The 23,321-nt window shown below is 31.8% G+C and overlaps 5 protein-coding genes across 7 annotated transcripts; 3 read left to right on the top strand and 2 right to left on the bottom strand.

The window, feature by feature from the left end:
* Window positions 1-1,687: 1,687 nt before the first annotated feature.
* Ttyh3_1 (Protein tweety homolog 3) lies at window positions 1,688-5,078 on the bottom strand. Its single transcript, XM_011192142.3, has 6 exons — window positions 4,671-5,078; window positions 4,246-4,503; window positions 3,890-4,030; window positions 3,679-3,821; window positions 3,469-3,599; window positions 1,688-3,406 (listed from the first exon to the last, which is right to left on the bottom strand). The coding sequence occupies exons 1-6, from the start codon at window positions 4,956-4,958 to the stop codon at window positions 2,868-2,870; spliced, it is 1,500 nt and encodes a 499-aa protein (XP_011190444.2). The 5' UTR covers window positions 4,959-5,078; the 3' UTR covers window positions 1,688-2,867.
* A 48-nt stretch (window positions 5,079-5,126) lies between these two features.
* LOC105217233 (coiled-coil domain-containing protein 12) lies at window positions 5,127-5,848 on the top strand. The gene is made up of 2 exons (XM_011192140.3): window positions 5,127-5,367; window positions 5,432-5,848. The coding sequence occupies exons 1-2, from the start codon at window positions 5,150-5,152 to the stop codon at window positions 5,781-5,783; spliced, it is 570 nt and encodes a 189-aa protein (XP_011190442.2). The 5' UTR covers window positions 5,127-5,149; the 3' UTR covers window positions 5,784-5,848.
* Window positions 5,784-7,748, bottom strand: LOC105217234 (spindle assembly abnormal protein 6 homolog). The gene is made up of 6 exons (XM_011192141.3): window positions 7,513-7,748; window positions 7,116-7,454; window positions 6,748-7,046; window positions 6,448-6,655; window positions 6,051-6,384; window positions 5,784-5,988 (listed from the first exon to the last, which is right to left on the bottom strand). The coding sequence occupies exons 1-6, from the start codon at window positions 7,678-7,680 to the stop codon at window positions 5,891-5,893; spliced, it is 1,446 nt and encodes a 481-aa protein (XP_011190443.2). The 5' UTR covers window positions 7,681-7,748; the 3' UTR covers window positions 5,784-5,890.
* A 519-nt stretch (window positions 7,749-8,267) lies between these two features.
* On the top strand, window positions 8,268-14,373 carry LOC105217232 (heterogeneous nuclear ribonucleoprotein A3 homolog 2). Of its 2 annotated transcripts, XR_008470069.1 has the most exons (6): window positions 8,268-8,424; window positions 8,533-8,818; window positions 8,888-9,569; window positions 9,657-9,908; window positions 11,645-11,992; window positions 13,706-14,373. XR_008470069.1 is itself a non-coding variant. In XM_011192138.3 (5 exons), exons 1-5 carry the CDS (start codon window positions 8,419-8,421, stop codon window positions 10,255-10,257), a joined length of 1,269 nt encoding a protein of 422 aa, XP_011190440.2. In that variant the 5' UTR covers window positions 8,268-8,418; the 3' UTR covers window positions 10,258-11,389. The 2 variants fall into 2 exon arrangements, 1 of the variants encoding a protein (XP_011190440.2); XM_011192138.3 differs by lacking the exons at window positions 11,645-11,992; window positions 13,706-14,373 and adding an exon at window positions 10,215-11,389.
* LOC105217231 (prostatic acid phosphatase) lies at window positions 14,113-22,900 on the top strand. 2 transcript variants are annotated; one of them, XM_011192136.3, is made up of 6 exons: window positions 14,113-15,173; window positions 15,312-15,410; window positions 20,501-20,740; window positions 20,809-21,258; window positions 21,352-21,610; window positions 21,662-22,900. In XM_011192136.3, the coding sequence occupies exons 1-6, from the start codon at window positions 15,003-15,005 to the stop codon at window positions 21,784-21,786; spliced, it is 1,344 nt and encodes a 447-aa protein (XP_011190438.2). In that variant the 5' UTR covers window positions 14,113-15,002; the 3' UTR covers window positions 21,787-22,900. The 2 variants fall into 2 exon arrangements, with proteins under 2 accessions (XP_011190438.2, XP_011190439.2); XM_011192137.3 differs by having other exon boundaries at window positions 14,116-15,173; window positions 21,680-22,900.
* The last annotated feature ends 421 nt before the right edge of the window (window positions 22,901-23,321 follow it).

A 23,321-nucleotide genomic window follows, 5' to 3' on the forward strand; every position in this document is an offset into this window, starting at 1 on the left:
ACCCGTGTCATCAGGGTGTTATATACCGAATTTCATTGAAATCGGTCGAGTAGTTCTTGAGATATGGTTTTTGACCCATAAGTGGGCGACGCCACGCCCTTTTTCCTTTTTGTAAAAAAATATTTCTTCTGTAAAATTTAGTGTTTCTGACATTTTTCGTTAGTATTAACTCACTCGCACTTATAGTAATTTTTAACATAACCTGTATAAGGAAATAGCTAAAAGAAACGACTGCAGAAAGTTTGGTTTATATAGCTTTATTGGTTTGCGAGTTATATACAAATAATCTATTTGGGGTCACGCCCACTTTTCAAAAAAAATTACATCAAAATGTGCCCCTCCCTAATGCGATCCTATGTTCCAAATTTTATTTTCATAACTTTATTTATGGCTTAGTTATGACACTGTATAGGTTTTCGGTTTTCGCCATTTTGTGGGCGTGGCAGTGGACCGATTTTGCCCATCTTCGAAAGCAACCTCCTCAGGGTGCCAAGGAATATGTTTTCCAAGTTTCATTAAGATATCTTAATTTTTACTCCAGTTATCGCTTGCACGGACAGACGGACAGATGGACGGACGGACAGAGAGACAATTGGATTTTGACTCGCCTCCTCGCCTTTGGTATATATAACCTTACATCTCACTCGTTTAGTTTTGGGTGTTACAAACAACCGTTATGGAACAAAACTATAATACTTTCTTAGCAACTTTGTTGCGAGAGTATAATAACGGAGTTATGTGCTGTCTTCGGAGGTACCAAAAAAAGTTTAGAACTGCTGACATGATTCCGGACAAATGAGTAGCTGAATCAAAAAAAAAATCAAAAACGTTAAAAAAAATTTAATATATTTCCTATACAATGACCTACAATTTTCGAAAAATATCAAAAATTATCAAAATTTTGAAAAAATTATCGTTTTTTTTAGCCAAATTGATGATGTTTTTTAAAATCAATATTCATGGATACGAGTACTCAGTTTCAGTTTGAAGTCGATCGGGTAGGATATTTTTGAAAGTTAAACTATCGAATAAGCACAGAAAAAAATCTATTTTTTGAAAGTGTCAACCCAAAGAACTAAGTATCAGAATCTCAATGCTCTCCCATCAATACTGAGCCTCGGCTTCATGCCATACCTTTATTACTTACATATATATTTCCTCTTATAAAGTTATATTATTAAATCTAATTTAAAAACTCAAAATTTATGTTATTTTGAATTATTCATTGATTTATTTACCTTCTTGTTAACAAAATCGCCTTATATTTATCATTATTATGACCCTACTCAATATTATGCTTGTCATATTTAGTTTATTAAAAATGTAAATATGCTAGTAGTTTTTCAGTATGCACATTCCGCTAAAGAAAAAAAAAGAAAGCTTTATAAATATGCTAATTGAAATAATTTAAAAATACAGCAACTGTGTTGTCATGTTAAAATATGTTCATCCAATAGCAAAAAAAAAGATGAACTCGAAACGGTTAAATGCACTTGGCAGGACACCGAGTTTTTTTTATAAAAATACAACGAATCATTAGAATATTAGTTTACACTTATAAATTGCGTAAATTATATATATACACATATACAACATGCATGTATTAAAACAAATAAAAATAATTAAATTATATAGAAAAGCGTATTATATAGCCTTTACGTAATAGACGAACAAATAGACAGAGATAATAATAACTCACATAAAATCATATGCAAATTAAAAACTTAGAAAATTTAATTTCTTTTAATAAAAATCTATAATAAAATTAAATAAATTATAAAAATATGAAAAACATATTAATTTATGCTTTTACAATGAATTCACTGGCTGGCTGCATTTCAAGCACTTTCATGTCATCAATGCATATTCATTTTAACAAGCAAATTTTGCAATTGTATAAACAAAAACTGCGATTTAGCATATATGGAAATAATAGTAGCACATACATAAGACACGTGCATATATAAAATAAACATTTTTTTTCGTAAGCTGCTGTACAAAGTTGAAAAAAGTGAAGCATATTAGCTGCTTATTTCGAAATGAATGAATTTAAATACTCAAACAATTAAGTTAAACATGACTTATGTATATGTAGCAAATAGATAACGATAAGAGTCGACACTTATACAAGACAAGTCATGTATGCATTCGCTGCGAATGCATTGACCAATAGTAGTAAGCGAGAATGGCGGTATGTATTGTACTTGTTTGAGCTAATAATAATAATAATAATAAACATAATTATACTACACATAAATGCTAGACATAGCTTTACACTAATACGAAAGAAAATACACAAAACATAATAATGATATATATATATATATACATACATATATATATTATACTTATATAATATATATTGTAACAAAGAAATTTAAATATAATAGTTGAAATAAAAATCCAATAATCCAATTATAAATAATTGACGCATTTCTTATTTCAATGGAGAAACTATATAACGCGGGAAATTATTAAAAACAGGTAATTAAGATTTATTTGCGCTTTAGTGGCAAGCAATTTGAAGTAACTTTAATGTTGTATAATTAATTTCACTTATAATATTTGAAATCGTTTACAACTTTTGTGCAGTAATATATAAAAGAAATTCTAACAATAGTATTTTTAATGCATATCACATTGTTTGCTGCCATAATCTGTAGCATGTTTATAACTTAGAACATTAATATCGTACTTTAGTTGCTTAATTAAACTTCATAGATTTCACCGAGTTTCACTTTCCATATTAAGAGCGAGTATAACATTATGTTTAACTGTTAAGCAGCGTTTCTATGAAATAGTAATAAATTATAAAAATAAATAAATAAAAAATAAATAATATTATAATTTAAAAACAAATACGATTGTTACGCCTCATTATCCAATACATCTTCCAATTTCACCGCATTCGCTTTATCGTTATCACTTGACACATTCTGCTGTTTTTCTGTTGCATTGTTGTTATCGCTTTTATGTGTTTGCTTTTGTGGCGAATTTTCCTTTGATTTAGCTACCTCCTCCGACATTGAGGACTCCGAACCTGTGTCGGCACTACCATTCTCCAATGGCGCTAGTATTTCCTGCACGCCAGAACCATGCTCCGGTGCCTGCATCAAAGCCGGCGTGGCGGTTGTATTGCTGATTGTAATCTGGTTCGCCGACGTCGCGCAGCTAATGGCATTCAAAAGCATTTTTAAATTTTCACCCGAAATACGATCTTCATGATGTGCTGTACCTGTGCTTGTACCGGGAAGGGCACCGCGTTGCGTTGCGTACTCACGTTGCTGCCATACACCGGCCCAAGCACGCGGACTGAGTATGTACTTGAATGTTAATTTAACAATATAGCCAATGAGACAAACTAACAATATACCGGCTAAGTAATTGTAAGGGAAGCCTAAACTGCCTGTAATTAAAAAATAGAAAACATTTTTAATTTGCTCGTATTGGAATAAAGTGGTAAATTACTTCTAAGTATTTCCATTGTCTCAACAGATTTGTCTATTAGAAAAGTTAGCTGCTTTAAGAACAAGTCATTTGCATACATGAGAAACACATGATCGGGTCGACAGAAATTCAAATTTAGTTGGCTTGATTTTCTAGTTAGAAATAATAGAACAGTATTAATTATAGTTAATTTCAAGATTGAACAATTTAATTAAGTTAAAGAATACAAACTTGATATATTCCTTTTTGGCTTTTAGAGCCTGTTTATCACTGGAAGTAAAAAAGTTTACGATGGGCGTGTACCAACGGGGCTCTTGCGGCGCTGACTGTTCATGACGTGCAAGCATTTCTAATAAACGTTCAGCTTCCAATTTCTGCAAATATGCGTTGAAATTGTAATTAGCGAAAATTAATAAATTTGCTTGAAATAACAAATACTTACGCGATTACATTCTAAGTAAGTGTGGAAATATCCGAAGCACACGACCGCTCCTATAATCATCGTAATAATGCCGACTCTATATTTTCGATGACAATACCAGCCAATCAATAGCAAACCAGCTGCGCCGAGTAAAAATTGAACCTTAAAACAAAAAAACAAAAAAAAAAAACAAAAAAAAAAACAAATAAAAATTAGACATTTAATGAATTTTACTAAATTTCTATTGGCGCGAGTATATATGAAAGTAGATTTATAACAAATCCAAAGTAGCAAACAACATACCGTATGTGGATGTTTTGCTCATTGAAATTGCAACAAATTCCAAAATTAGACTGCGAAACAATTAGCTCACTCACCTCGGAAGCTTTCAATAACTGTCCCATATCCTTGATGATATCCCAAATTAGGGCAAAAATACCCATACTACTTGTGAAATCATCTTTAGCAAAATGGGAATAATAATCGGCTTTAGTAGGCTCTCTTGTTTTCGTGAGGATTTCTGTTATAATTGTATCCAAATCTCTTGGATCGTTTAAGTTCTTGAGCTGTTCTAACTGAGCTGGCAGAGCAGTAAAGATTAAAGTACGCGTGAATTCTCCGGTCAAGTCATTATGCTAAGTTGGAAGATATAAAAAACGTAATTTAAAGAAGCGTAAACATGTGCATAAAAAGATACACATAGCCAAATGCCGGCTAGCTAAGGGCTATGATGTCATCACACCTACTTACATCTATGTTACATATATGTAACAATCAAATATTTGTGTAATTAATGACGCACCTTGAAATATTCACTGTTAAATAAATACGCAATGAGCCTTTTATAATACATCAGTGCAACGGCTTCTGCATTTGGGCCGTTGCCATTATATTGGATGCATTTAGAGTTTGCTTTGGATTCTTCACTTTGATAGTTATTTTCGTGTTGTTGTGCATGTTGAAAATATTCTTCACGTCCCCAAGCATCGGGATCTATCCAGCTATCTTCATCCTGTGTGCTCTGCACTAAATGATTGTTGAAACCAACACAAAGGCAAACAATAAAAATCCACTTTCTGTAATTTTGCATTTTTAATATTCATTTATTTCGCTCTGATCTAAAGAAATTTAAGCTCAAATCGCGACCAGAACTAATTTGAACGAATTTGATTACTTTGCAAGAACTGTTCAACAATAGTAACTGTGCGAAAAATTGGCAGCAACAAAATGAGAACAGTTTATTTATGTTGACATTTGGCAGCACTGATCAGCTGCCTGTAAATGTCAATTTTCAATGATTGTAAACAATTTATTATTTTGTTTGGCACGTTTATATTGTTTTCGCATTTTAATTCCCAAAACATGGAAATCGACGAAAATAAATTAGGTAAATTATCAGAAGAATCCTTAAAACGTAAGGAACGTTTGCGTCAATTGCGTGAAAAAGCTAATAAATCTGATAAAGACACAAACAGTGAAGAAGCAGAGAAACTCCCCAAGTATGCACCCATTTTCCACTTATCTTAACTAATAGCATATATTAATTCATTTTTATTTCGACAGACCTATTTTCCGAAGTTATAAACCCCAAAATGAAAATACAGAAGGTGAACTTTTAGAACAAGAGCCATCTGGTGATATTGAGAAAGCTGTAGAAGACCAACTCGAACTTCTGCGTCAACCTATGGTTATTGACGAAATTGACATAGCAAATTTGGCGCCTAGAAAGCCTGACTGGGATTTAAAACGTGATGTGGCAAAGAAATTAGAACGTTTAGAACGACGAACACAAAAAGCAATTGCAGAGTTAATACGGGATCGACTAAAGAAAAATCAAACCGACCAAGAATTCTTTCAAGCCGTTAATGTTGGTACAGCGCATGCTGGTGAGACAACAGTGGGTGAAGATGATTAGTTAGTGTTAAACATCATTTTTATTTATTATATAAAGTTTCATTAAATAACAGAAATTGTACAAAATTACGGTGGGTTTTAAATTGCAAAAATTGAAACAGCTGTCGCTCATTTGCGACGACTTGAGCTCAGTGGTGTGATGGATACATTTTGTGAAATGTTCTCTTTTCCAGTTGAACTTAACTTCTCGCGCAATGCATTGATTTCTACAAAAATACTTATTAATGAGGAAGAAATATAAAATATACTTCAATCTATTACAACTTACGTTCACTATATTTTCGTTCAAGCGTGTTGGCAAATTTTCGCATAGAGTCCAGTTGCTGAGGTATTTCTTCGCGCAGAGTTTCGATAGTTGCACGCGCCTGCGATAGTTCTTTTTCACGCAATTGCAGTACTTTGTCCTTGTCTCCAATTGCTTTCTCTTGTTGAAGCGCAACCTCTGTTCGCCAACTAATGGTCTTTTTAAGTTTTATAAGCTCTTGCGTTTGTTTTAAAATTATTTCGTTTGCTTTAGATATCTCTTCAGCAGCCATTTCGAGTGCTTTACGTTTTGTTTGTGAAATTTTCTTCTCCGCCTCCAGTTCAGCGACGACATCGGCCTACCAAAGAAAAATCTAAATATTAGTAGTTATTAAATGTAGCTATGTATGCACGCTTGTTACCTTGGCTTTGTCATATTTTTTCAATTTTTCTTGAAGTTCCGAAATATGATTGCGTGCATCTACCAAGTGCATTTCGTTTTTGCGTTCGGTATTTTTTAAGGCAGATATTTCAACATGCAGTCGCTCGATTTGTTCTTTTAGCGTCGAGCTCTGCGATTTAGCGTTTGTTAATTCCTCCTTTAGCAACTCAATGTGTTTTTGCTCTTTACTGTAAAATGTATTTGGGTATTCTTAATGACAGATCACTTTAGAAAAATTTATAAACTGGATATTTGTAATAAATTTCGAATTTATACTTACATTTTTTCTGCTTGTATACTATTTTTGTCAGCAATCAATTTATCTATTTGCAATTGTAATGCCGCAATTGTATTTTGGCTACGCTCATTTTCGATATGTTTTTGTTCGTTTGCTTTACGTAAACTCTCTTGTAAATGTTTCAACTCTTCAGAGTGACGTTGATTTAAATTCCTTGAGTTATCTACCATGTTCTCCCTAAGTTTTCCATTTTCTGCATTTAAATGATCAATAGTGCGCAAATGCATATCGACTTCCTGTTGCAGAGCCTGTATTTGATTTTCTTGTGACTGATTTCGTTTCTACAAAAAATATTAATATATTAATATAATTTTCAAACTCTAGCAATGAAAGAAAAATGTTGACATTACCTGTATAACATCATATCTGCTGCTCATATAGAATAATACAATATTTAATGGGGCAATGCGACTTGGTAGACATAAATGGATGAGATTCTTAAAACTACGCATTTCAATAAATTGCAACTGATAATCGATGGAATCATCTGCTGAATTTGACTGTTTTTGTACCAATGCTAATTCAAGTTTTCCCGCGCGACAATCCTGCAGCATTCTTGCCAGATTCTCTATGAAACCGGCAAATGTTACATGCAGTGACTGATCTTGCTTCAGTTCATTAAATGAGCAACCGTCCACTGTTGTAATGTACATGCGACGATGATCACTTTTCTCCGTTAACCGCAATTGCTGTAATTAACATGTTTTGGTTAAACAAACTGATTGTTTTAGATATTTGAAATCTTACAAGTAATCCCTTGAAAGCAACTTTCTCAGCACACATAATGCAAGGTTTCTTCATACGTTCACCCTCAGAACGAAAGTTTACCATCAGTTCCACTGTTGGTAAAATACTTTCAGTATTGTTGCTACTATTATAATTACAAAAATATTCTTCGCCGGCAGGAGCGTACATTTTGTGCGATTGTTTATAAATTGTTTGTTTACTATTGATATTCTTAACTATCGCCGATTACATTTTCTCCACTTATTCTACTTCACAATAATGTTGCCAATATGAAGAACAGCTACTTTTTGTTCTTCTAACAATTCTTTAAAAAACTTAATATGGTTAAATTAAAACGTAAATAAATCATAAATTATAGATTTAAAAACAAAATAAACAAAAAATAATAATAATAACAAATTAATAACTAATAACAAAATAAATGTTAGTAGAAGTATATTATATTATTATATATAGTATATAGTATATATATCAATTACGCGAGGTTTTCCTCAATTAATAGTTGTATATCAAGTTCAATTGTCAAATTAATTAAATTAATTAAATAAGAAGAAGGAGAAGAATTCATAAAAAATAATCATTAACAAGAATGACAGCAACATTTTTCTAACTATTATTGACCATTAATGTCAAAGCGTTTTGCAATGTCAAAAAGCGAACAGGACTTCACTTTTTTAATTTGATATGTCAAACGTGGTGGCAACGCTATTATAAATAAAAATATGTGGCATTATTTTATTTTTCTTCTTTCGCCATTTTCACAATTTTCTAGCGGCATTTTTTGTTAATAGTTCATTGAGAAAAGTTTCGACTGCGTATACAGGTGAAAAACGCTGTTATTGAAAAATAATAAAGGCCAAAACAAAGTATTGAAAATCTAAACAAATACCTTAACCACCCAGCGAAATGGCGGTAAGTATATTCAACGCATAAATTTGCATATCTTTACGCAACGTTGAATAATTATGTGGCTTATGCTGTGTCGTTCGTGTATTTTTAATGAAATTTTTGGATTTTTAGACAAAAATATTTGTGGGTAGCCTACCGCCCGGCACCAAGCCTGAGGAATTACGACATCTCTTTGAAGATTACGGAGTTGTGGTGGAATGTGATGTTATGAATCGTTGTGGATTTGTGCACATGGAAACAAAAGAAATGGCCAACACGGCGATTGCAGCACTACACTCAACTGAATTCAAAGGACAAATGATTGTTGTAGAACTAGGTCGGCCAAAAGATAGGAAGCCAAATGCGGACAATGGACGGGGGGGACATGTAAGGTCACGAGGTGCAGCACGTGGCGGAGGTAAAGTTGGAAGATGAAGTGTTCTGAATTTTGCCATTGTTAATGTATTTTATATATTACATCATCAAGGTGGTAGGAGCTCCGGGCCAGGAGGTCGTGGTGGCGGAACAGGCGGTAGAGATAGTGATACAATTGATGCTAGCAATAACAGACAAAACTTTGGTAATAATTCCGGACGTGGTGCACCAAAAAATAAATTCAATCAAGGCAGCGGCCCCATACGGAATGATCACTTCAAACAACAACAACGTAACATGCCTTATCAACGAAGGAACGATGGTCCTGGTGGTAATTCTAACGATGGCGGAAAATTTGGTAATCATAGAGGAAAATTCAATAGTGGAAATGCCAGCGGATCTAGAGGTTTCGGTGGTCGTGGAGGTGGTGACAGTGGACCACAAAATTTTAATAACTGGGAAAAACAGACACTTGATGGCAATGCTCATTTTGATGGCATGAACAATTTCAATGACAACGAGGGCTATGGCAATAATTTTGGTGGCAATTCGGGCGGTAATCTGGGTGGAGGTTTTGGCGGTAATAAGGGTATTAGCGGTCAGGATAGAAGAGGCTTCGCCTTGCCTATGGGCGGACGTGGTGCTGGTCAGCGTTTCGGTAATGGAAATCCTGCTTTTGCAGCTGGAAATCCTGTTGCCGCATTTGGTGGAAGTGGCATGCAAAGTAATATCGGCCCACCAAACAATTCTACTGAAGGTCTGTTCAGTAGAAGAAATAACAACGGTTCAAATGGGTGAGTGTTGATTGATATTGAACAAAATGCATATATTAGTGCAAATTTTATAGTTTACTGATGTTTATTCTGTTTCTTTTTTTTTAGTCAAGGAAATATGTCTGCACGTGGTGGATTCCATGGCGGCTTTGGCAATAGTCAAGGTGGTGGCAATGTAAATAGTGGTGGTCGTGGCGGCTTTAGGCGTGGCGATGGTGTTGGTGGCAATGCTGGTGGAGGCAATAATGAAAGATTTTCGGCGCCGAATAATTACAACAGTAATTTCCCTCCACTCGGAGCGCAAGGATTCGGTGGACGTGGTGGGCCGGCGCGTAACGGTCGTGGTGGTGGAAATCAACGGTAAGTTTTTTTTATTGAGAAGCGAGAAGCGAATAGTATAAACTGAATAAAAATAACCGTTTTTAAAAGCTGCGAAAAAAGTTTGAGTATCGAAAGATATTTATATTACGCGGTTATATGTAGATCTAAATGCAGTTAAAAAGTGGGGATTTTGTAAAATTATTTACAAATCTTAATCTTAAAAAAAAATTGTTGCCAAAACTAGTTTGTTTTTAATAAATAATTGTTAAAGAGTTTTTAATTTTTTTGTAATAACTTTACGTTTTTATTTTATAAAACCTATTTTACGATTTCTCTTACATACAGCAATGGCCCACGTCAAAACACGATGCCCTATCAACGTTTTTGAAAATAACCTCAAGAAAGCGAATTCACCAATGCGTTTATCTGCGTAGAATAATGTGGAATTCGTGTATTACAGTTAGACTAACACTATGGATAGGCAATCCATAACGAGTCATGTTCATGTGCGAAAACTTGTATGTACAAAGTTAATACGTGACTCGCCACAAATTAGATATGACGGAGTCATATAAACTATTTCAATTTTATAATATAAAAAAAAAAAAAATAATATAAACAAATATTAGAATATAAGCTACAGGAGGGCGTCAATATGTTGTATATATATATATTAAATATCACATGTAAAATACATAGCATATTCTAAGTATAGAACAAAATAATTAAATAGGAAAATTACAAATTTAAAAACAACAAAACAACAACGTGCAGACCACTTTTACAACAACTCTGAATAAAAATTAATAACAAATCAATGAAGATTTTTCTTAAAGAGATTAATTTGCACTCACGCCGTATATAACGTAATGTTTTTTGTGTGCAAAATATGTATTATTGAGTACATGACAACAATACATTTACCTGACCGATTATTGATATATTTTTAAATAAAAAAATAATATGCTTAAGTTTGTAAATAGATGAACAACAATGAAAATGCCCAAGTTATTGCACAAGCAAATATGTTTTAATTTTTTTTTTTCGCACTTATCTATTTAAAATCTTGCTTTAGTTATAGTTCCACCTTTTTTGCAATATAATTGAATAAAGAAATACTTAATTTTTTATTAAAATTGAAATATACATACTTTCAGTGCCGTTATTAGTGTTTAGAAAAATGGTTCTACACGTCAAAATTAATGACTGACAATGAGTTACGTAAAATTAGCTACATAAAAGTAATTGTTAAGTGTTGTTTTTTTGGTGAATATGAAAGTGGAAATGGAGTTTCAAAAATTTAACCGTAAATTAACGTGTATTAAAAAGAAAAAATGTAGTAATATTACATTAGACTAACATAGAAATTCGAAATTTTCGAAAACGGTTGTAAGTATTCGAAATAAATCAAATAATTGTTAGAAATACTATCAGAGCACAGTATATTTTGACGCCTGTTTCTCTATAATTAAAGAGAATAACAATTGAAATTCGTTATTACGCTACTTCAATAACCTGGTAATGCAACAATTTGAACCCAACTTCCACATAACCAATAAAAATGTTAAAATTCGCATCGTCCATTAATATTAATTTTTCCTAAAATTTACACCAAAATAATTTTTGTACATTTTTATTATATTAAATTTTTATTAAATTAAATTTTTATTTTTATTGAATTAAATTTTTATTTTTTTTTTTTTTTATTGAATTAAATTTTCATTTTTTTATTTTTATTGAATTAAATTTTCATTTTTTTTTATTTTTACTTGCAGAAACCGTTAGCAGTAAGTGTGTGACAGCCGGCAGCTTATGTGTTTATACCCTACCACAATGCATACAAATCAATATCAACTGCAGCAGCATGCTTTATACATAAGAAGAGACTGATATATGTAAAAATGTATATACGCGTACATATGTATTGTGTTAATTCTAAAATTATTTAACGTGTTTTCTCACTATAAATGCTTAAATAATAATAAAAATAAAAAGTTCCTTAGGTAAATTCGAGAAAACATAATAGATTAAAGCAACTAAGTCTAAGTGCTAATGCTGCATATTTTTAAGCTAAAAGAGTTGTGCAGATCGTTAATGGGCGCTTCTTGGAAGGATCATTTAAGGTTAGTATTTAACTAGATTCATGAATAGCACAGGTAAATTTAATTGCATTAAAGAAAATGGTTGCTTACAGCTTAAAAAGGACAGTGGAGGCTTTAAATACACGCATTCTAAATCTGTTTGAAGGTGAAATATTAAATTATGATACTATTCGACATTTAATTTGTATCTGAAATTATGAAGTTGCTTTATTTAAACTCTTTAATGCAATCTTAGATTTTTATATCATAAAATAATGTTTTTGGTGCTATTTACAGTGGGACTTCTCTAACTCGAATCACCATAATCCACAAAAAAAAATGTTGAGTTAGAATTTTTCATTAAATAATATTTTTTTATGTTTTAAAATATAGATTTATACACAGTTTTATTTATTTATTACGCTAAAAGTTTTATCTACATACGTTAAAATATGTATTCTGTAATTTTGTTGGTTGCACTTTGTTATTGTTTGGCTCTGGACGTATGTCTCCTTTTTACACGGTTTTTTTTTAACGGTGTTTTTGAACACTTCCCTGTTACCATTTTTACACGGTTTTACTTTTTTTACACGGATTTTTTATTTTAATTGTATACTTTTTTGTAAAAAAATCAAAATTCCATACGTCAATACGTCACAAATCCATTGATGTTAATAGAATTTAATAAATTCTAAATTAGGTTTAAACTAAAAAATACAAATCTTAGATTCGAAGGCCAGTGAAAAGGTTGCAACAATTTCAATACGTAAACAAATAAATGAAGCTGTATGAAGAAGTAAGAAAAAAGAAGACACAGCGATTAATGACGGAACTCCCAGAATAGTTTTTGTTTGTTCCTTCTAACAGTAATATGTACATACATATAATACCAGAAAAGTCTATAACAACAACAACAGTGAAAATTCTCACTGTACGAATAGATAGATTTTCATGTAAAATTAGATCTTTTTTACACGTTTTCTATTTTTTGCACGATTTTTTTCTTAAATTGGTCCCAATAGTGAGTTTTATATAAAAATTTGATTTTTTTGCACGGTTTTTTTTTACACGAGTAATTTACTGTCCCAGTTAACCGTGCAAAAAAGGAGATCAACTGTATACCATGCCTATGTTACATGATTTATGAAATCCATAAATGTAATATTTTTTGTTTGCATCCATACGAATATAGCGTCTCCTTTAAAATTCTGCGTCGATAGTAAAATTTAATTTTTTGTATTATGTCCTGTTTGAAAAGTTCGATTTATGGAAGGAAATTTTTATGAAATTTGATTTCTAAACGCTATTGCCAATTCAAAAATTCGAGTTATGGAGATCTTCGATTTATATAAGTTCGAGTTATGGAAGTTCCACTGTAGTACGATATAATACCAAACGCATAAGGATATTTTTCAAAATTAAAAAATATTTATTTCGATTCTTTATAAACATATACTACGCTTAATAATAGTAATTTTCCAAAATGCTCACTAAATTGTTTATAAATAAACTGTCTTGAAGCTTTGTGTAGTTAATTTCACACATCTCAACTTTGGCTTGCATCTTTTAGGCGCAAATTCAAATTTTATATGGAATTCTAGGGAGTATCAATTAGTAATATGTTTATAATCAAATAATACATTGTATTCTGACTGTACATTCATATGAAACTCGGCTTAAACTCAAGCCAATATTATTTAATTGTCGATTTTTACAATTTGTTTTGTATTAAATTATAATTTTTTTTATTTGTAGTTGAAGTACCAGCCGTCAGTTGTAGAGTTCCGCGCTCTCCCTCTCTCTGTGTTTCCAAACGGCTCTCCATCACTCCGACGTCTCCATCACTCACTGCACTCAAAACATACATATGTACGCATGCTATCAAATGCACAGCTGCATTTGCTCGACGGCACATTGCTCTCTGTATTTTTGTTTGGAAACACAGTACACCGAGCGACCGCAACAAACAAATTTACGGAAACAACAACAAAATACAATATTTTCATATTTTTCAAAGATAATTTGAAGGCTTTTATCAGTTGTTTCGTTGTCACTGAGCGCTGGCGAAAGCGTTTTGGAGCGATTTCTTACGACGTCAACACTCGTCTCTCTTCGCTGTGACTCTAGCAGCGAGCCAATTGAATTTTATTATTGCGAATCTTCGCACAGTTGCTGTCGTCGTGTTCGGTGTCAAAGTCACAAAACGTCTCTCGACTCGGCGCAGTGCCACAATCAGGGAATTGAAGATTAGTTCATTATTTTGTGATTTTGTAAATTTATTTTCATATACACGGCGTCTCTAAATGGAATAATGGAAACGATTCGAGCGCATAAAAGCGGAGTTGATGGTAAACAATTGCTTTGTGCGTGTGCTTTGTTGAACTAAACACAAAATAACAAAGAAATAAAAGCGCGACAACAAATCAACAAAGGCCAACCAGTTGGGTACTTGAAGAAGAAGTCGAAGAAGTTGACGAAGGCAATAACAACAGCAAACACACACGCATGCAAATGCACAGCATATTGAATTGCAGTTGAATTTATAAAATAGCAATAACCATTTGTGCGATATCCAACGTGGAAGAAGCAGGTCACACACAAAAGGCGCCCACAAATGTCTAATATTAAATATATTATTATCTAAGCGAACCTCCCTGCCACTTGAGCGCCAACAGACCGTAGACAAAGCGAGCAGTAGGAAACGGGAACACAGCGCATTTGCGACAAAAACCACTGCGACAAGATACTAAAATAAACGATTAAAACAAATTCCACGAATCGCCCTACATACATACATACATATATGCTCGTACACATATGATTGCTCGCCCGTATATTCCTCATTTATTTATTTTCCAACTTTAACATTTGCTTTTGCGTTGAGTTTTTGTGAAACGTGCGAATAAATATACGATTATTTTATAACTTGCTCTGAAACAAGTTGGTTGCGTTGCTGTGTAAGAAGCGGAAATACACGCAAAACAAATACAAATACAAATAAATAATAAACAAGAAAAACTACATTGCCTGCCAACAAACACCTGCAAAAGACATGTCAAAATTATCGAATATTTTGAAGCCGCTGCGGCAGCTATTCTACGCGTTGGTCTTCACTTTCTGCTGTGTTTCACTAACTTTGGCGGAACTGGCGGAGCAGCCGACAACAACACAACAAAGCGGTGAGACAGCTGCTTTGAAGGGAAAATTAATATTCTCGCATGTGGTAAGTGGGTACTTGGGTCTATTAAACATTTATCGTTCAACAGCCTACCCGCCGGCTAATGACCAACAAATGTGCAGTGATTTAACGTTTTGTTAATAATACATTTTTTGTTTATTTTATCTTTGTGCTCTGCTGCAGCTTTATCGACACGGCGACCGCACGCCAATTGAGCCATACCCAACGGATCCGTGGAAGAATCGCGAGTACTGGCCGGTCGGTTGGGGCGAACTCACAAATGTAAGTGCGAAATTATGATTTATTTTTTATTATTTTTTTTTGTTAGTATTGTAATTAAGTTACTCATATTTGCATTGTGCGTGGGTCAGCGAAGTGCCCTGCTAAGTGCTTGTACATTTAGCGCAGCTACCATATGGCAGCTGATTTTTGTTTTGCGTTGCACTTTTATACTTATGTATCTACGAGAGTTAAAACATATGTTTTTACAGATATATGTAAGTGCTTTTACTTATTTATAATTTTTGAAGTGTAAACAAACTCAAAAATGCTGACATTAATTAGTGCTGGGTGGTGTAGTATTTTTTTTATCATATGTCGCTTATTTACTGCAATGCAGACTGCGTATTAAAAGGTGTCTCTTATTAAATGAGATAACGCAGGTGCGATAACGCATATGTATATTTGCATATATACATAGTATATATTTATATTTAGTCGCAAGATAAAAAAGTTCATTTATAATTTATTAAATTTCGTTGACGTTAATGAAATGCGTTAAAATATCTAACCAATTTTAGATTCGTAAATGATAAAATTAATAATGAAGTTTGGAAAAAAGAATTGGAATGGAAGGCAAATTAGCAAAGAAAGTTTTCAGCAAAACAAAAATTAATTCGTTAAGTTACCCATAAATGTATAGGTACTTTAAAAACAAAACAAAAAAAAAACAAGGAAATAAATAGGGTATTTAATTACTTCGAAAGTAAATATGTACTACATACACGTGAATGTAAAAATAACATATGTTTTCTTTTAATATGTGTGTATGTATGTATATATAGTGGAACTTCCATAACTCGAACTTTTATAAGTCGAAGATCGGTAGAACTCGAACTTTTGAATTGATAATAGAAGTAAAATTTCATACAAAATTCCTTCCATAAATCGAACTTTTCGACCAGGGGATAATACAAAATTTAAAATTTTACTATCGAGGCAGTATTTTAAAAGAGTCTCTCTATATAGCATGGAGGCTAACAAAAATATTATATTATACTTATGGATAGCATAAATCATGTAACAAAGGCATGAGATATGGACATCAAGAGCCAAACAATAGCCAAGTTTTTTTTTTCAATATTTCCTTATTTATTGAATCTGCTTGTTTTTAAGCCTAACAACAAGTTATAAAGGCATTAAAGCATGTATAACGTATGTACATAAAGCTTTATGGGAAGAAAATAAATAAAACTGGGTATAAATCTATATTTTACAGTTTTCTCTAACTCGAAGTTTTTTTAATGGATTATGGTGATTCGAGTTAGAGAAGTTCCACTGTATATATAATATATGCAGTCAACGTTATTTAAATTATATTCGCAAGTGTTACAAGTTTATTAAAACAGATATTTGTGCAGAAGTGACAGTTGGTTTTTCCATTAGCAGTAAGGTGATCGAAATTTTTTCTAAAAAAAAAAATCCAGCTGTTTTATTATCATTGAAAATTTCTTCCATTAAACTTATTTAAATAAATTCAGTATAAATTAATTGTTAGTAGTATTAGAATTATATTTTTTGTTTTATTTTATATTTCTTTATTTTGTTTCGAAAATTTCAATTTGTCGCTCTTGATATTTTTGAAACTAAAAGCAGAAACAAAAAATGAGTTTTGTTGTTTGTTTTCTGTTTTTCTGTGTAAACACTTTAAATGTTTTGAAATGCACATAATTCTACATCTGAATTCATAAAAGAAATCTATAAACAATTTTTTCTTTCTTAAAAATACATATGTATGTATTTTGAAAATATTATCAGCAAAAAATAAATTTATTTAGATTATTTTAATTATGTTGTTGTACACAAAACCGCATACTAATTGCCCTATTTTCAGCTGATTAAAATCGTAGTATATAACAAAAAACAAATTCTCAGCGTTTTTTAGACTTTCTATTGTTAAATGATTTTTGAATGATTAGCTGGGAGTAACGTTTGGAAATTACTTAAGTTCAATTACCTCCATTTGTTAACGACGTTCTAAACAATGCGCTGCTATTGTTGTAGTATTTCTAGCACACTTATGTATGACGTTTGTATGTATGTATATAGCCATCCAAACTGCTTATTGGCTTATCATAATTTCTATTAATAAATGACTAATATTGTCGGCGGTTCACCTCAATGCATATTCCGACATTAGTGTTTACAATAAATGGCATTAAGTATTGAATTAGGCGCTAAGAGCGTGCTTATATTGTGTTTATTATCAAATGTGTGTACATATGTACATATTTGTAGTCAACAATCAGTGGCGTTAATTTCACATTAATGAGCACACACCAACTGCATACCTATTTACATATATGTATGGATGTGTGTATAAATAGCGTCTTATTAATATTTCCATTATAATATTTGTCCGACAAATGTTTGCCGCTTTGAATGGCTTACAGTTACTTTACAAGCGAGATGACATTTGTATGCACAGGTATTTAGTGCACACGAGTTTGACTGCTGACGGCATGTCATTGCAATGACCACAAAATACAGATGTGCGAGTGTCAAGAGTTAAAACCCTGTAGGGATAATTTGAGGGTTGCAGTGTAAATTTTGGCTTAAAATTAGTTTTTAAATTATTAAAAAAAAATATTAAATTATTAAAAATTATTAATTATTAAATTAATTTAATATTATTCTTATTTTCATATTTCAAATTTAAGTTGTAGTGTAAATAATTTATTTTTTTTTTTCAATAAATTGTTTTTAAATTAAAAAAAATAATAATATATAGTTCACATCAATCAAAAGTTCATTCATTTATGAATACCTTGGTTTATTATAATTTCCTACAGGGTCTCTTAACACATGCACATTTATCAATGGTAAATACAAAGAACAAAATGTTTGTGTATGCAACTATGAGATCAGTAAATAGTATTTTCAAACAAATATTTTCGACACGTTTCTTGTAAACTGATAAGTCACGTGACATTTGAAATCTGGAAACAATGGTCAGACGAACACAAATAATATGAATCTAATTCAATTGCTATTTATTGAGCGCATATTGATTCAAGATTAAGCCCTATTTGTTCGTTCAAAAGCAGATAACAGTATTAAAAATAATTGTTATCTTATTGCATTCATTATAATAATAAATATTATCCGGTCATAATGTAAAATAATAACAACTTATCAAATTTTGTTAAAAAAAAACAAATCATTAGATTTAAATTTTAAAGCATTTCTGAAGATATGAATTTAAATATTTTTTTTGTAATCTAAATTACAATTTTTGTGTAAAGTGTTCTTAGAATATATATTTTCAGGTTTTGAGTTTTTGTCAATATATGTATGTAAATATCATAAGATGGTGAGTTGTCTTCCAAATTTGAAAAAAATTTTGAAAATGGTAAATCGAACAAACAACTGATATAATACAGTGGAACTTCCCAAACCCGAATCACCATAATTCACAAAAAAACTTCGAGTTATAGAGGATATCATTAAAGCATACAATTTTCCAAAACGCTCTAAAATATAGATTTATATACTGTGTTATATATTTACTATGTACATATGTATATAGTTTTATGAACTTACGATAAAACATGTATTCTGTAATTTGGTTTGTTGCACTTTGGTATTGTTTGGCTCATGACGTCTGCTTCCCAAGTCATTGTTACAATATTTATGCAATTCATAAGTGTAATATCATATTTTTTGTTCACTTCCATACGATATTGTGGGACATTTTTAAAATTCTGGTCGAAATGTACGATTTATGGAAGGAAACTTTTATGAAATTTTACTTCTATTGCCAATTCAAAAGTTCGAGTTATGGAAGTTCCACTGCATATCCATATTACATTATGTGCAATTGAATTCAACTGACGAACTTTGTTGTTGATCATAAAGCTAATTATAGGTCTCGTGCATGTAGGTTTTTATACAAATTTTGCCAATAAAGCGTCTACCTTCCAACATTACAATTGAAATATTACTTTTCAAAGTGAGTCATTGTAAAACTTACGAGATGTGCTTTTTTACAGTCATTCATTTTGTAAATCGCAATTGAAGCGTTATCATATCTATAGTACATACAGAGGTATATACATACATACATACGTATATTCATATTTTAATTATGAAAACAAAGGAATTTGATAAAAATTTTCCAATATAAGGTAGATAACTGTTATATTGTATGCATGCTAGTATCAAGTTTGTACTTGAACATATATACAGTGGAACTTCCGTAATTCGAACTTCTATAACTCGAAGATCTCTATAACACGAACTTTTGTATTGGCAATAGCGTTTAGAAATTAAATTTCATACAAATTCCCTTCCATAACTCAAATTTCCATAATTCGAAGTTCTCCATAACTTGAACTCTTGAATTGGCAATAGAATTCAAATTTCATACAAATTTCCTTCCATAAATCGCACTTGTCGACCAGGACATAATACAAAATTTAAAATTGTACTATCGAGGCAGAATTTTAAAAGAGTCCCTCTCTATAGTATGGAGGAGAACAAAAAAAAAACGAAGTTTTTTGTGGATTATGGTGATTCGAGTTAGAGAAGTTCCACTGTATAAAATTTAATATACTTATATACTATGTACCATATTTTCATATACTCATATTCAGTAGAATTTGATATTTTGTCGCAGACCTTATTTTTTGATCAAACAAAAGAATGTGAGCGAGTTTACGAATAACTTTTAGCAGCTGTATTGTATTTGACTAACATTATATTCTGGTATTTTTTAATTTAGCCTGACGTTTTATATCGCACTAACAATTTTTGCTCACATTTTTTTCGAATTTATTGCCATATTTTAGTACCTTCATATTTCATTTAGATATACTTTACATACATATGTACATATTCCCAGCTGATTTTATTGCTGTTGTTGTGATAGTTGAAACATTTTAGGGAAATAAGATTTTTTAAAAATATTTGTTTATTATTTTTTTAAATATTATTTGGTATTTTATTGATATTTGATTTAAAAAAATATTTAACCCTTGTGAAATGGATTATATTAAATATAAATTTATTATATTAAAAAAAAAATATTTTTTAATATTAAAACCGCAACATTCTATTGCAATCTAAAGAGTTTTTGCCTTTTCCATTTACAGACAGGAAAATACCAACACTATCAGCTTGGTAAATGGCTACGTCAACGCTATAATTCAATACTGAATGAAACTTACTCGGAAAATGAGATTTATGTACGCTCAACCGATGTTGATCGCACGCTGGCGAGTGCGCTGTCTAATTTGGCCGGCATGTATCCACCGGTGGGAAATGAGGTTTGGAATAAGGAAATAGCTTGGCAACCGATACCGGTGCACTCCAAGCTCGAAAAGGAGGATAAGGTAAGCACACACTTGTTTATTTATATTTTAACTTCTTTATTAAAGTTGTACTTTCTTTTGTCTTTCAGGAGTTGGCTGGCAAAGTCCCTTGCCCCGCATACGATTATGAGCGCTCAGCAGTTTTGAATTCGATAACATTTCAACAGCTTAACCAACGCTATCAATATTTATATGATTACCTGTCGCAGTATGCGGGTCGTAAAGTGGACACATTGGAGGCTATACAGCGCATGAATAATACATTCTTCATTGAGGCGCTCTACAATCGTACGCTGCCCGAGTGGACCAAGAAGGTGTACCCCAGCACCGATATGACCTACATATCTGATTTCGCCTTTTCCATCAACACTTATACGCGTCGCATGGCACGCTTAAAGGCCGGACCGCTGATTAAAGAAATGCTACAGCGTTTCGACGATAAGGCGCGCGGTTCACTCAAGCCCGATCGTTCGGTATGGATTTATAGCGCACACGACACAACAGTCGCGAATGTGTTGAACACACTCAAATTATACGACGTGAGTATACGCCGCTGCATGCTAATGACGCATGCCTTATCGCTATTTGTTTATACTCAATATATATATATATAAAATATGTCACACTTGCAGATGAAAAGCCCCGGCTATACGGCTTGTTTACTATTCGAATTGCGTATTGATGAGCAAAATCAACCTTTTGTGTCAATATTCTATAAAAACACGTCAGCAGAGCCCACACTGCTGAATATACCCGATTGTGGTGTTGCCTGTCCGTTGGAACAAATGTACACCGTTTACAAAGATATTTTGCCGCTTAATTGGGAGAAAGAATGCCGTCTGAGTACTATGATGATGCCCTACGATGAGGCTAATATCGGCATGGCTATGGGTAAGCCGGGCATTGCAAATACAATGAGGCCATACTTTATTCTAATATCAGGTATTTTTATAACCACAGCCATACTGGGTTCCGTTATCTGCTTTATGCTACTGCTCTCCTACATATTCATGCTGTACTATCGCCGCCGCCGATATAGCGCCTATTCGTATGCGCAAATGGCCTAATTGTCGCTAAATGCTGACGTGTATTTATGTAACACATTAGTTTTGCCCAACACAACATGCAACCAACAGCCAACCAGCTCCAAAGTGAATGAGCACAAAATGTAATGTTCCTCTATGTATCAATGACCCTAATATAGTAGATGTACGAGTATAATATGCATTTGATTTTAGCATTTGACAAATTTGATATTTAGCAATTAAATTGCATTTTCATTGTATGTTATGTATGTTATATGTGTATGTATATGTAAATTTATTCGCAATTGTGATTCGCATTTCTAGCTAATAGTTTTTGCTCTAATATCGAATAAATACATTTTCAGTTAAAACAAAAACTTGTACCTACACAAACACACATAGATATGTACATATAAACTCGATTATGTGCCAGGCATGAGTCTGTTCTACCTATTTTTGTTTTTATAAATACTAATTGAGGATTAAAAGAAATTGATAAGAAAAGTTGCTAACTACAAAAAATTATTGTTAACTACAATCCAAATATCAGTTTATCCTATATTTTCTGTACATACATATATACCGTTATTCCTTGCTGGTTATCTGTGGAACGAGCTGACTGTCATGCAATAGACATAATTTACTCTTAAGATTTTTTAGTTAGTTAGCATGGTGCTCATCTATCACTTAGATATTTTTCATAATACAAACGTTTAAATAACGGGCATTTAAATGACTCTTTTTCTAACATTTTAAATATTCTTTTAATTATTTTATTTTAGTTTTTATTTTACTTTAATCGATATCCTTTGTAATTGTCCTTTTACTTTTATTTTTATATTTGTTTTTGTGCTAATCCTTAACTAATTAGACACATAGTCACATTGTACGTAAATATATAAGTGATTTGCATTAAATAAAAAAGACTGTTGTTCAATATAGAGAAAAGTTGTTTGGAAAAAAACAAAACTTTTTTACAAAATTGTTATAAAAAAAAATAATTATAATAAAATACATAAACAAATTTAAAAATAGAAAATATGAAAAAAAAAACAAAATTATAAATATAAAATATGAGAAATTTTGTAAATTATGTCGATTTTAATAGCAAACTAAGTAAGAAAACTTTAAATAAATTATAATTCAAAGAGCTCAAGTTTAGATGTTTCAATGTTTTTGATTATTAGACTAGGTTTTAATAGGTTTTCATAGAACGATGAACCTCGGAAATATATGCGAAGTTTGATCAAACAAGAAAAAACGTAAACTTCGGCTGTACCGAAGCTAATATACCCTTCACAGGTGCATTTCTTTTAGTAACTATGTGTTTAAGCAAATCTAAAGACGTAAGAAAAAGTAAGTAAAGAAAAAGAAAACATTTTACTAATTCTTTTTAGCCGGGTTGTTTGCTAGAAACATTAATGTTATATATTTAACTGATCTGTACAATTTCTTCGGAGATTATATTATTACCTTAAGCAGTAATACCTTAATGCAGTAATTTCGTGAAGATACCACGTCAAATGCGAAAATTTTCCATACAAGCCTTTGATTCCGATCGTTCGGTTTGTATGGCA

The sequence above is a fragment of the Zeugodacus cucurbitae genome, chromosome 2 (assembly GCF_028554725.1).
Source record: "Zeugodacus cucurbitae isolate PBARC_wt_2022May chromosome 2, idZeuCucr1.2, whole genome shotgun sequence".
Lineage (NCBI taxonomy): Eukaryota > Metazoa > Arthropoda > Insecta > Diptera > Tephritidae > Zeugodacus > Zeugodacus cucurbitae.

What these genes read in the sequence shown, in the direction of transcription:
- Ttyh3_1 (XM_011192142.3), bottom strand. Translation starts at nt 4,958, where the DNA reads ATGCAAAATTACAGAAAGTGGATTTTTATTGTTTGCCTTTGTGTTGGT. An exon ending in TTAACAGTGAATATTTCAAG is followed by an intron (nt 4,504 to 4,670) that starts GTGCGTCATTAA and finishes CTTCCAACTTAG; the next exon opens with CATAATGACTTGACCGGAGA. An exon ending in CTTACTTAGAATGTAATCGC is followed by an intron (nt 3,822 to 3,889) that starts GTAAGTATTTGT and finishes GCATATTTGCAG; the next exon opens with AAATTGGAAGCTGAACGTTT.
- LOC105217233 (XM_011192140.3), top strand. Translation starts at nt 5,150, where the DNA reads ATGTCAATTTTCAATGATTGTAAACAATTTATTATTTTGTTTGGCACG. An exon ending in GAAGCAGAGAAACTCCCCAA is followed by an intron (nt 5,368 to 5,431) that starts GTATGCACCCAT and finishes TTATTTCGACAG; the next exon opens with ACCTATTTTCCGAAGTTATA.
- LOC105217234 (XM_011192141.3), bottom strand. Translation starts at nt 7,680, where the DNA reads ATGTACGCTCCTGCCGGCGAAGAATATTTTTGTAATTATAATAGTAGC. An exon ending in TTGCTTTCAAGGGATTACTT is followed by an intron (nt 7,455 to 7,512) that starts GTAAGATTTCAA and finishes TGTTAATTACAG; the next exon opens with CAATTGCGGTTAACGGAGAA. An exon ending in TGAACGAAAATATAGTGAAC is followed by an intron (nt 5,989 to 6,050) that starts GTAAGTTGTAAT and finishes GTATTTTTGTAG; the next exon opens with AAATCAATGCATTGCGCGAG.
- LOC105217232 (XM_011192138.3), top strand. An exon ending in AATAACAACGGTTCAAATGG is followed by an intron (nt 9,570 to 9,656) that starts GTGAGTGTTGAT and finishes CTTTTTTTTTAG; the next exon opens with TCAAGGAAATATGTCTGCAC. An exon ending in CGTGGTGGTGGAAATCAACG is followed by an intron (nt 9,909 to 10,214) that starts GTAAGTTTTTTT and finishes TCTTACATACAG; the next exon opens with CAATGGCCCACGTCAAAACA.
- LOC105217231 (XM_011192136.3), top strand. Translation starts at nt 15,003, where the DNA reads ATGTCAAAATTATCGAATATTTTGAAGCCGCTGCGGCAGCTATTCTAC. An exon ending in AATTAATATTCTCGCATGTG is followed by an intron (nt 15,174 to 15,311) that starts GTAAGTGGGTAC and finishes GCTCTGCTGCAG; the next exon opens with CTTTATCGACACGGCGACCG. An exon ending in TAATATCGGCATGGCTATGG is followed by an intron (nt 21,611 to 21,661) that starts GTAAGCCGGGCA and finishes TTCTAATATCAG; the next exon opens with GTATTTTTATAACCACAGCC.